This window comes from Chroicocephalus ridibundus, chromosome 3, assembly GCF_963924245.1.
Source record: "Chroicocephalus ridibundus chromosome 3, bChrRid1.1, whole genome shotgun sequence".
Taxonomy (NCBI): Eukaryota; Metazoa; Chordata; class Aves; order Charadriiformes; family Laridae; genus Chroicocephalus; species Chroicocephalus ridibundus.
In genome coordinates, this window is record NC_086286.1 from 20,918,619 (window position 1) to 20,931,963 (window position 13,345).

Genomic DNA, 13,345 nt, shown 5'->3' on the forward strand with positions numbered 1-13,345 from the left:
CTAAGGATGTCATTATGCATTGCAAGAGTTTTAATATAAACTGTTTACATATTGATCTTGTTGTAAATTAAGCTGTTTCTTCCTTATCTTCAACAGGCAGCCAGATAAACTAGTGGTGGTTTGGACAAGAAGAAGCCGAAGAAAATCCTCTAAGGTTAGTTGATTGCTTAATAAGTCCAAACTTCAGTGACAAGCAGGGTCAGCTGTTTTGAGGGACTGGTTTCTAGAGTGCGGGGAGCAGCCAAATAAATGAGAAATGTTTTAATTATTTTTCTTTTCTTTTTAACTCAGTTTCACCATAAAGTTCATAATAAGCTGCTGTTGATGCCAACGCTAATTTATGGATACACTTAACTCTGATTTCAGCTTCAGTTATTTGTTTAGCAGAACTGTATCATCATCAGTTCAATTTCAGTTTTTAATTGCTAGACCTAATTAGAAAGGAGAATCTGTTTCACTACTAGAAGTGTATTAAACATAATAATAATAATAAAAAGTAACAAAGAATCTGACATGACTGCAATAGGAAGATAAAGTCTAAATAAGGGGCTATTTCAGAATTAGAAAATACTACAAATCAAAAAGAATAAGCACAGGCTCTTTCAGCCGGTAGTGTATATTTGAATTAAATTTTAACATTTTACTTCCACAAACACTGTGAGGAATCCTGTGAATTTGTCTTTTATGGCTAGTGACTTGGAGCTAGCCTTTCCTCAGGCTACCAAGTCTGTCCAGTATTTGGATGTTGATAAAGTTTGTCTTGAGTGCGGTTGGGTTTTTTTGATGTGTAAAAGTTTACAAGCAGAGTAGCCCTCTCTTCTCTGAGCTTCACCTTACTTTTCTTCCTGCAGTAAGAAATCTGAAAGCCTTATGAGATTACTGTCTCTTTGTTAAATGGTGCTCAGTTTGTCTAGACTGCTGAATTTTACTGCTCTGACAGTAAGATGCAGTTAGCCTCTGTGGAGCCTCCTTTGGGTCTGGGATGAAGGGAAAGATGAGACAGTCTGGGTGTGTGGCTTGGTTTCCGTAGAAAATGAAGCTTAAAAAAAATCCACACCACTTTCCATTTACACTGAGATTGAAACAAATGGCAAGCATTTCTAAACCTCTGCAGTGTCTAATATGACAATGTCTTGTATGGTATTATATTACTGACTAAGAAGAGTAAAATATTTTGTCAATCTTAGCAGTCAGTTGATGTTGCCCAGAGAGGTGGGGAGCCTGTTTCATGCATATAGCAGGCAAGCAAAGGTCGTTGAACACTGGTCATATTGCAGGATTTCTTCTGTTGCCTTGTGTTGTCTGGTGTAGGGCTGTCCACCATCTGCCCAAAAGCTTGAGAAGGGCAACATGAATGAGCTGAGGAAAAGAAGTGTCCTAACCACTAGGCAGGTGTTGGGGCGGGGGCGGGAAGGAGTGTGTGCTGGCTTCCTCCTTTCTGAGGAGCATCTCCTCTTCAAGATAACTCAGCCACACTTGCTCATTCCCTCTTCCCACAGCTGTTGCCTGTTACCCTCTTCAGGCTTACAGAAAGTGGTCTTGTCCAGAGGGGAAGTTTTGGAACTCAGCCTTTTGATAATTCTTTAAAATTTCAGTTAAATAGAGATGGTCCAAGGTCCTTTTTTTTGGTATATGCATGTAGCTCAATATGATACTTCTAAGAATTCTGGGATGGTGGAGAGAGGGCACCCACAACAGAGAAGGTATCTTTAAATAATTATATGTTGAAGAACTTAAATGTTTAGAAAATATGATATACAGTTTCCTACCCTACTCGGGAGAGACTTTTGGGGTTTTTTACTGGTACTCCTGTTTTTCTGACTGTCATGCATTTGCTGTATTTGGTCTTTTAACTTGAGAGCTAAGCTATTATAAGCTGGTTTATCTAAGGACTGGTTACTGACTCAAAGTGACTGCAAAACCAAATGCCTGCTCCAATGTGTGCATCATAAATTCTGCTTTAGGGTATGAAAACCCAAAGGTGTGACCTGGTGAATAAACAAGGGTGTGAACTTAGTCTGGCACCTTTGCCAAGGTAACTGTTCCTGTTTCATGTTCATACTCTTCAGCAAAGCCAGTCAGACTATTCCTCTTCTATTGAAGGATAAACTAGCTCAAGTTACTTTGAATTTATAGCATGGTGTGTATCTAGGTGGTAACTGCTGATGTATGGTGTCTGTTGTGGCTTACCCTGTTTCTATTTTCTATTTTTGTTTCATTTAATTTTTGTAGAACAGAGAGAGAAAAGATAACATAGAACAGTAAATTCAATACTTACACAAGCGCTGTAACCCTAAAAAGCTTGGTGAAAAGGAAGGTATTTGTCCATGAATGACTAGTTTGTTGAGATTCAGACTATGTTGAGAAACAGTCTAGCCAGGGCTTTGTGAAGTGATGGCTTTCTGCCTGTGGTGTTATGGGCGTGATGCCGTAGGCTCCAATGGCAACATTTCACTGAGGCAGGAGGATTTTCTGACACTAGCTCTTTGGCCTTGAAGTTTTTTCAGCTGGGCCATAAATTTCCGGGATATGTCCTCTCTTTTTGTCATGAGGCGGTAGAAGCAACTCTTGGATAAACTGGCAGATGTTCCTGAGACTCGGAAAAGTCTTTTGCTAACTAATTTATTCATGCTCACTGAAATCCCACAAAAGTACTTTGAAAGAGGCTGAGTGGCCCTGAGGCCTGGGCAGAGGATAGAGTTAATTTTAAAGCTTAGGTAGTTGATATGATTTGAGCTGTTTGGTTCCAAGACTGTAGATCAATAAATGTTCTTGATCTCTTAGTCATCCTGCCAGTAAAATACTTTATTCAACATATTTGTTTCATCTAATTGCTTTCTTGGAAGCAAGTCAAATGAATATTTCCTCTTATTTTATTTTTGATGGACACTGGGCTCAGTGAGTACAAAGCATTAATAATTTTCTATGTTTTTCAGCTTCTTTGAGAAGGAGGAGGAGAGGGATGTGGTCTTACCTTACTGTAAAGATGTCGTAAAGGCTTCTTTGGAGGTTATGATTTCTTCTCTAAACTTTTCAGATCGTTAGGGATAATGATATGTTAGTTCAGACTCACAGAATGGTTGAGGTTGAAAGGGACCTCTGGAAGTCATCTGCTCTGACCCCTCCACTTAAGCAGGGCCACCTAAAGGTGGTTTCCCAGGACTGTGTCCAGATGGCTTTTGAATATCTCCAAGGTAGGAGATTCCGCAACCTCTCAGGGCAACTAGTGCCAGTGCTCGGTCACCCTCACAGTGAAAAAGTGTTTCCTTGTGTTCAGATGGAACGTCCTGTTTCACTTCGTACCTACTGCGTCTTGTCCTGTCACTCGGTACCACTGAAGAGACCCTGTCTCTGTCTTCTTTGCACCTTCCCTTCAGGTATTTCTTATACATCTGTAAAATCCCCCTGAGCCTTCTCTTCTCCAGGCCAAACAGTTCCAGCTCTCTCAGCTTTTCCTGTGAGAGGTGATCCAGTCACTTAACCATTTTCATGGCCCTTTTCTGGACTCTCTCCAGTAGCTCCATGTACTGGGAAAGTACAAGAGATATGTCATCAAAAAGTGTGGTGCAACATGGAAGATGGTATGATGGTGCTATGGTCGTATACTGAAACTGGCCTGCTTAAGTAATGTAACCTTAAGATACTGTTGAGCTGAAAGCTGCGTTCTTGATGTTCTTTGAAGCCCTTATTTTTGTGGTTTTCTGTGATTTTGCTATGCCTTCTGGCCCACATACTTTCTTTCCAAGTCAAGTACAAGAGTGGTCCCTCAATTAGAAGAAATCACGGGAGACATCACGTGCAGGAGCCTGAATATTTTAGTCGTTACTGTGGGAAACATAGGATAGGAGATGTGGGTATGTTAAATTATAGTAAGTTTTGAAGTGTTGGAAACGAACAGCAATAACCATTTAGAAAGAGCAGTCTAATGGATGGATACAGGACCATAAACACATCCAGCAGTTACTGACCTTAATGCCGATTTAAGTTACAGCTCCATTGTGGGATCCCCCTCTATGGGCAAGTCTGATGCTTTTCAAGAGGCATGTCAAGACAAGATGACTTTGTATAGCTGGGCATCTTCTTTGTGTGTGCCAGGAGTTTACAGAAGATGATGATTTGCAATCTTGCTATATTTCGCAGAATTACTGAGCAATTCTAGAACCAAAATGAACCTTCAGCTTTGAGGGGAAAGTCACCGATCTGCTGGTGCAGATGTTGTCTGTCTTCAAAATTAGGTAGGTTGGGCTTGCCAGAACTGTTCAAACCTCATTTAGATGGTTACCGGCATCCATAATTTACAGAAGGTAGAGCTTGTCGCAGTGGACTTGCTTAACTCTTCCTCTTCAGTACCCTGTCACACTGGCATGTTGTCCCCAGGTTTTCAGGCCCTGGGCTTTTGGACTTACCTCTTTTTTTTTTTTCTTTTTTGAGTGGGGGAGGAAAGTCTTTGTTCCAGGTGGAACAAGGGAAAAATGTGTTGTAAATATGTTTACCTTCATTTCACTGAGATGCTCTCGTATTTCCAGGCTTTGAACTAAGAAATTTCAATTTGAAAAGAGACACTGCCGTGATGTCAAGGAGGTACTTTCTGCTGAATGCTTACAGGCTTACAGTTGAATTACACACTTCTGAAGAGTCAAATTTGCACTTGCTTCTGAGAGCCTGACAGAATTATTCTTCAAAGATCCTTTTTGTATCAAAGCTGAAAGAAGGTGCCTTGCCTGTGATTTCAGCATTTCTGCTGCAGGTTTATCGAAAACTGTTCAAACGGAGAGGAGAAGGAGCAATGTTGGGAAACAGAGAAACAACTTTAACAGTAAGAGCAGAGCCCAGAGGGGCAGGGAGTAAAAAGGATCCCTTGTTGTCCACAACAGCAGCCTGCCCAGCCTTTTTCCAGGGATATACTGTCAGTAAAGCAGCAGTGGGGTCACCTGTTTTGCTGTCCCTTGCAATCTGTTCCCTTTGCTGGCTACTTCATTGCCTTGTTCCAGCCCTGCTTGTCACTACCAGCTTCCTTGCTGATTGGAGTTACAAAGGCATGTTGTGACTCTGACATGCCAACGACTGCCTGGGATCAGCGCGGGTTGGTAATGGCACTCCTGGGGCTTCTTGGTTTGTTAGTAAAGTAAGGAAATCACATTGGATTGCAAATTCAACGGTCAAAATTAGCATTCTAATGGCCAGTGCTACCCTTTTAGGCATATGATATAGTCTTTAATAAGGCAACTGCAAATTGTTTTCTGACAGCATTGCTGCCTTGTTAAGCAGACAGTGGTTAGGGAGAGCATGAGGACCGAGTGGTGAGCTAAACTGCGTAATCGATAAAGAAGTTGGAGGGTGTTTGTTAAAAGAACATATGGGACATGAACAGAAAAGCCTGCCTCACTGTTACGTGGTTAGATGCTGCCTTGGGGATCTCCCATTCTCATCTACAAAGTTCCTGACTGAGGCTAGATAGAGTATTGAAGCGAGATTTGAGGTATCTTTCCATTTAGTGAGTGTCTGGGGCATGGGGACTTGACTTGCAGCAGTGTTGAACGGCCATTGTTGCACTTGAAGTGAAAAAAAGTTTGCTTTGGGAAGACAAAGCAAAAGGTTGTTTCATGCTTAATCCCTATAAAGTAAGGTCCTAGATGATTTAAGCAGACCATGCAAAATGAGTGGAAACTGGCTATTCTTTTGGTGCTTGTAAATTGAGGAACACAATACCCTTCTTTTTTCCAGGAATCCCGTAAAGTTAAATTTTGGTAACGTTCTGGATGTCCCAGAAAACTATGACGAAAATAAATCTGTGTTCAGTTATTTTTTTAATATTTTTTAATAAGAAGCCAAATAGATAAGGCCAGAAACTCCTTGATGAGAAGGAAAAGAGGCTCTTTATCTGAGCATCATCTGTCGTGGGCAGTGAATAAGACAAGATTTGGTGAAAGAAATAGCATGAATCATGTATTTAAAGTGTATGTCGTGAATGCGTATGTGTGAAATTAAGTTTGAACAGCTAGCCCAGTTCTAGAGAATCTGTTTCCTAGTGAAGACAAGATTTTGCTCATTTTCCAAGCTTAGCAGTCTTTCTGTAGCTTTTTAGCAGTAATACATGGATGCATAATTACAGTTGTAACCCATCTGCGTGCTGATAAATTGAAGACATTCATGGGAGTACCTGTGGGAATCTGATAGTTTCCTCATCTACTCTCAATGAACACTGACAGCGATGGCTTGAACGAAGGCTGCCTGACGTTTCCAGGGCTTTGAACTTTCTTCTTTGGCATGTGCTGGGGTTTTTTGGACTGCATCCCAGGGCGGGAGTGTGATGGGAGCGTTGTTCTGGTGCCCAGCCTCTTTAACTGGAGGGCCGAGCACAAGGATTTCAAGATGATCATGGGGATGCAAGCTGTAGCCTGGAGTACACTCTTTAATTTGTCTCCTCCCTTTGTGATACTGAGCTATGGTACAGAAGAAGAAGCACCCATCCACAAACTGCCAGCTGAGGTTTCCTTTGGTGTGGGGGGATCGGCAGCTTTTCCCATTCCATTCCTTTTCCAGTGGGTCCGTTAGCAGCTGGATCCTACTGACCTCTGGCTGTCCCCAGATGATGTATGGCTCTGGTGGCATTCATCACATAGAGCAAATGGGAGCTATGCTTGGTCTTCACTCGCCATGCTGCTGGCATGGAGGCACCAGATGAAGGATCTGGCTGCTTAATGTCAGCTCCTCCTTTTTGAGTTATTAATGATGATTTTTTTCTCATCCTGTCTGAGTGTTCTGCCTGGATAACAGTGAAGAAGAGGGACTATCCTTACAAGCTGAGCTGCCCTAAGCACTCTTGGAGCCAGTCGAGTTCCTGCTTGGCTCTTGTGCGCTGAACAGCCTGTCACAGAGACAGGTAGCAGAGCTGCTCTGATCATAGGCAGTTGGCAAAAATTTTATCAGGCAAAGAAAAGCAGCAACTCTCTGGCTCACAATAAAGCCACTCCTGGGGCTGCAGGTGAGGAACAGCAGTAGGTCTGGTTCTGACTTTCACTTTTAAAAAACAATATTGAGGGCTTGGCTATAGGAACATATTTTTGATTCATAAATATAAACTGTTCCATAATTTGCAGCAGGCTTAAAATATTATGATCATCTCTAGGATCTTACAGGAAAGTAACTTGCGATTATCCTGCACAAGTGGGGCAGGATGAGGCGAGGTGGTAGTGAAGAAAGGAGAAAGCAGATGGGCAACATAAAGTGTCTGGAGGGGGAGACTCTTGAAATAATGTAATATTTTGTTTTTGAAGGGTCAGGAGACATTTTTGTAGAGACAAGGAAGAATGGAAGCAGCAGTAAGCAGAGTTGGTCATGATAGGAATGGCTTATGTGCCAGGTCATGAAATCCCCTACATACAGGGGCTGGGGAAATGGCTTCCGTAATGTACTCTAATTAGCTGATTTGCATGCATCTGCCTTGTCTTGTTCATGGTGGCTGGTGGTGGCATTCATTAACTTCATGTTTAAAACCAAAATTCCTGATTTGGGGCTGTCTTCAACTTTATCTTTTTTTATTCAGATTTAAAAGATTGTTCTGTTTATATTCTATAACCTAGACAGCTAAGCATTGACTGTAAGGGAAGGTTTATATTCAGTCTCTCTCATGTTTTGTTGTTTGGTGCGTCCCCACTCAAGAACTGGCTACAAATTTCTGTTATAGGTTTGGTAGGTTTTTTTGGTTTTGCTACCTCCCCCTCCTCCCTATAGGAGAATGACACTGGATTTATAAAAGTTTATACGCTGTCTTATATTACAGAGAATTGATAGTAACTGTTTTTTAGATTGGAGGAAAGCTTCAAAAATAACAGTGTTTATAAAATTACCCGGTTTGTTCCAAGTTTCACAGAGTGCATTCGTATTTTGGAAAGCTGTGCAATGTCATCATCTTCTCCAGCACCTCTGTTAATTGCTGTCGTCCGAGTCTGCCTGCAGAGCGGGAGGCAGTTTCATATGGTCAAGGTCAGCCCCTGGTGGGTAATTATAAAGAAAGGTGATGTAGCAAAGGCAGCCCTCTGGTGAGCTGGTCTCATCTTCCATTGTTCAATCAATGTATTGCCATATGTTGAACTAGATAGAGCTGCTTTATAGACTTCTGTATCGTTTCACCATTTCGTAGGAGAGTTTCATCGAAGCCGGGAGTCGTAACTTTTATGATTAAGCCCACTCTGCTCCCCAGCAGAAACTACTGGAGAACAAGACTTGAGTTTGTCTAGCCTGTGCATGAGGTGAGAGGTGTGTGAGACCCCACTGTTTTCACATAATCAAAAAGTGGACACTTACCAAGAGTGGAGAGACTGTACCTTGCCGATAATAGCTTAAGTGTTACTAAATGTTGAGAATTTGCTCAAACATCAACAGCACTCTCTTTGTGCTTGAAATTATTGACTATTGAAGGCTGCTTGACAACGGATTCAGTATTTTCACTAATTTTGAGTACAGTTTGTAAGTCCTTTGGTGTGTTGTATGTGCATTATCATATGGAGTGCTGCATATTTTAATTATCTGTCCCTCTAAGTTGCTGATTTCGACCTGTGTTTAAAGATTCTTTCCTTCTCATTGGAACCAGAGGCGAAAACTGCAGAGGTATCAAGACTGTCTTTCCACTTCAAGCACAGCAGAACCGTTGTGATGCTCGCAACATTGCGAGCAGTAGATTGCAAAGCAGGCTGTCTGGATTGTTTTAGAGAGAAAACTGGTGAAGGATCTCAAAACTGGGTAGCCTGAAGCGCTCATGCAAGTCCGTAAGCTCACCTCCACGTCCTTTCTTAAACAGCTTTCTTCTTCTTAACAGTCATTGGGTTTGTGCCAGAGCAATGCCGTGGGTTGGACAATGTCATTCACAGCCCTACTCTATTTATAGGGTATTTCAGCAACCCCTCCTGTAGCTCCTGTTTCCTGATTTAAAAGAGCTTTCACGCTACGTTGTCTCCTCTCTTTTTCCACTGGCAGAAAAAGGAAGGAGTTAAGTTTCTCCTTGAAATGCAACAGAGCGTTTCTGCTTCTCTTGACAGGCCACAGCTCTCATCCCTCGGATTTAGGAGACGAGTCCGTGGAGGGGGAGGGCTGTGGGTGAGGCACCTGCTGCCAGCGGGCACTTCTGCTCGGCTGCTCCTCTCGCCTTTGCTTCAGAGACAAGGGGAGATGGCTAGTGAAGACTAGTAGGAGATGAGGAAAAAATGGGTCTAGAGGCACAACCCAGTGGGAAATTGAGTTAGAAGTGAAGATTAGGGTGGGAATGAACTGTGCAGATGCAGCGCCTTGCCTCGGCTGAGCCCTGGCAGCAATCACCCATCTGGAAGTGTTGGCAATTCTGCTGCTCAGAGGTGGCCTGATCCACCTCACATATCAAAGTCAAGGCTTGTAATTTGGGAGTTGAAAAGGTTTTTTTGATACAGGCCAGATGTAACTTCAAGGAACTGCAACACAGAGGTCCCTGACATGAGAAATATTGCGTTAGAATAACACCCCCTGTGTTAATTTTAAATTATCGTCATTGTTAGCCCTTCCTCTGTTTTTTTGCTTTCCCCTTTCCCTTTTTCCTTCCCAGCAACCCAGACGTAGTTTTGATGTTATCTTTTTCTGTCATGCTGTTTGTGTGGTACAGTGTTTATTTTTCAAAGCCAAAGGAGGATTTAATAACATTCAGCTGATCACAGAAACAGCTTTGCTTTAAAAGCTCATTAGCTAGGGCTTGTCTCCTGGTTGTTGCTTTCCGTGACATGCCTGTCACAGTGACAGAAAATCATATATATCCGTGTGTGTGTTTATTGTGTGTCTCTAACTCTCCTGGTGGGAGGCAGTGCTGATAAAGGGCTTGAAGTAAAGCGTTGCCTGCACCAGTGAATGCTCATTTTCTAGTTTGTTTTATAAATAGAAGCAAGTGCTCCTCAGCTGAGCAGGCTGTCAGTGCCTGGACCTTGGACATTGAAAGTTTGAGATAATTGTCAGCATTGGCCAAAACCAGCAGGAAAGTGCAGGTTCCAGACACGCCATGAGCTCTTACTAGTTTTGTGAAAATTGGTATCTGGAAAGAGGGTGGAGTGCCCCTATGGAGGAGAAGTTGATTTATCCTACAAGATGCTACAGGAGGACAGGCTAGCTGGTAGGTGAGCATGTGCCTGGTGCTGGATCACTGCCTCGTGCATGGTGAATATCCCCATCAGACAAGTTGAGAATGATGGGGGGGGCTGTGGGTCCCGTGGAAGGGAGACACACGGAGCTGGAGCTCGGGTGGCGGTGGTGGGAGTGCAGCTACAGTGCAGCGTTTTGCTGCTCACAAAACATCTTTTTTGTATAAAATACACTCATGGAGTAAAGCTATAAACAGCATTGTTTGCGCAGTTATACAGAAATTCATCCAGGCTTGCCTTGGAGTAATGAGATCAGGTTGAAATTCGTGGAAATAAAAATAGTAGAAATTGGATTCTTTCAAGTTACTCCTTTTTTTTTTTTTAAATTTTTAATTTTTTTAATTTTAATTTTTTCAATTCCTTCTTTCAGATGCCCCAAGACATGTCACTTAAGTTTATTCTGCAAGTAAAAAACATAGAAACCTACTGAAACTTCCAACCTAATTAGGCTTCTTTGGAAGCTGGGGTTTTAAGCAGAACACCAAAGGTGGAAAAACCAAAAACCTGTGACAAAACCACAGGAGAGCTGGCAGTGTTCAGCAAGAAAATAAAAATAACGGGATGGAAATGTGTGTGCTGTGTGTATGTAGATGCAGAGGCAGGTAGGGCTCTTCTCTGGTGGCTGCTCAGGCTGGATTCTGCCAGCAGCTTCCCCATTTCTCAGCTTCACATCTCTTCCCAGTTTGTCTGCCTCTCCCTTCGTCCTTCCTCTCCTTGTCCCTGCTGCCTGAGCAGCTATTGTCACCTGTAGTTAATCTGCAGACCTCTGCTTTGTGAGGATTGAGGGATTAGGATAAGAGCAAGTCTACTGCTACGGCGGGCTCTGGCGAAAGCCCAGGTGAATGCGAGAGGGCTCATGAAGCAGCGGGCATGTGTGATGGGGCTGTCAGGTATGAACCTGGCATCTGGAGTACACACTGCTTACAGTACGGAGCGGCAGAGTTATTGTCTCTACGTGATTGAATGGGACTGTTTCACCGTCTTTGTCTTTTCCACTTTGGTATAGCACAGTCATGTTTAAAGTTGCCCAGGTTACCTTAGGATACCTGAGAACCTGAGACACAAGTCCTACTAACCTTATTATAGAAAAAATTTCTTCATCGGAAGTTCTGAGTGTTGGAAGGAGTACAAAACTGCAATAAGTGATGTTCTACAATTAAAAAAAGAAAAAAAGCCCAGTTAATGGGCTTCAGATAACAGTAAATAGATTGTACATTTTTTCCTGATAGAACTTCCACAGATCTTTTATGACCTCCATGCTGCTCAGCAGTCACTCATGCATCAGCATCCCTCCCATGTTTGTCTTACAGCATCACAAAATGGATTAAGTTGAGCTTGTAAAAAAACCATACTTCTTCTGAAACACAAATGCTCACACACAATGTTTTTCAGGACTAGCTATTAAAATATAAATCCATACATCAATCCAAATTGATACTCAAAGGTGGACAAGTTCTCAGTCTGTTTTAGTGTGTTTTTATCATTTCTTTTCTAGCTGTAGATACCCCACGATGTGAATTCTTAAGAATTTAAATGTTTTAGTAGCATTTAATCTGTATGATAAATTGTTGTTTTGTGTGGGGTTTTTTCCTTAAATAAAAATGCCTTTTTTTCTCTATTGAGGTCTAAACGTGGTTAAGCCTGTACTATGTGCCGTACTCATCAAGTGTTCTTTAAATAAAAGCATTCCTTCATCTGGATACAAACAAAGCTCAGCTTGCTACAAAAGCTCTGGCGTTACGGCCTTGATTTTTGCAAGGCTCTGAGTGTCCTGACCTGTGCTATGTATGTACTTAAAAACCCCATAGTTTAGGACCTTCTGAGGAACAGCTTTAGTTCAGTGGAAAAAAATGCCTGCTAGTCGTTCTGAGTTTCCTTACTCTCATTCTTACTGATGCTCTTTCTAGTGTTCAGTAGAGTTACAGGTTTAAGAACGCAGCCTTTCTGGAGTCAGTGACATGTTAGTTCTACCTACATGCTCTGGGTCCTGTGGGACTAGTCAGCACTTCTATAATGGATTTAAGACAACTGTTTCTTTTCTTCCTTTAGGCTCATAGCTGGCAGCCTGGAATCAAGAACCCGTACCGCGGGGTGGTGGTATGGCCTGTTCCTGAAAACGTTGAGATTACTGTCACGCTCTTTAAGGTATGTTGCGTTTTGTTTGGTTTTTTTTTTAAAGCATAATCTTTCATAAACAGCATATGAAAAATTCTGGTTGGAAACGTCAGATTATAATCACAAGGCCTAATCTTGCTGGATTTAAATCGTTAACTGCACAACCTCATGTCCCCAGCTTAAATGTGGGAGAGAAGGATGGGCTGTTCCCTGCCAAAGCTTACTTTTGTAGTTCAGTTAACACACTGAAATATCCCATTGAGCTGATTGTGGCGAGTCATTGGCATAGAATTTAGTACATCTATAACTGTTCACGTAGTACATGTGTAAGGGCTTGGCATGGGTTATAGTCTGGTTGGTTTTCTTTAAATACTGTAAGCCAGAAGTTGTCGAAACACAGCCATTTCTAGACTGCCTTGTTCAGTTGCAGTGACCCTATTTTGTACGCTATTGACTACCAAACAGAATCCAGCTCTTAATTTCACAGTATTTAGTATGCCACACAAACATCGCAGCACTTACGTGATTGCAATCATAGGAGTGGGCGTGGAGTATTTGAGTAGTGCAGAGAATTATAAGATTTTTACAGGGGATTTTTTTTTTTTTTTAGGAACTTGTTCTGAAAGAAGCAGCTTATTTGTGTGGCTGCGAAGCAGGAGGAGAAATTGATGGTTATGCTAGAATTTATTTCCCAAATATGATTGGGCAAAGCTCCTTCTGCATAAAGATAAACAATGGAGCTTTGCACGTGTGACAGTGTAGGAGGCTGCCCGGGAGGCTGCAGATTTCTGGGATTTTCATTCCATTAGTTCTTTCTTGTTCTTTACTATGGTGTCTCCAGCTACACTCTGGTTGTTCTTACTTATAGTTGCTCCCTTTACAGTTTAGGGCAACAGTAAGATACTTTTTTCTAATTAGTCATTTTTGTATTTCTTTGTTTTGGGGACTTCCCTGAGTAACTGCTTAGAAGCGGCTTCTGGTTAGCCTTAGAATGTGAATCTATTACTTGGTTCATTAAGCCTAAAAAGGGGGTTAGGGGGTCTCTCTCCTTTTTTTTTTTTGTTTTGTTTTGT

At 42.0% G+C, this 13,345-nt stretch overlaps 1 protein-coding gene across 11 annotated transcripts in view; it reads left to right on the forward strand.

The window, feature by feature from the left end:
• The window catches only part of EHBP1 (EH domain binding protein 1), a 230,053-nt gene that overhangs the window by 32,241 nt on the left and 184,467 nt on the right, over positions 1-13,345 (forward strand). For all 11 annotated transcript variants that reach the window (XM_063328336.1, XM_063328338.1, XM_063328339.1 and 8 more), the window contains exons 3-4: positions 97-154; positions 12,207-12,302. In XM_063328336.1, the coding sequence (XP_063184406.1) occupies positions 97-154; positions 12,207-12,302 (154 nt within the window). The remainder of the gene's footprint in view (positions 1-96; positions 155-12,206; positions 12,303-13,345) is intronic.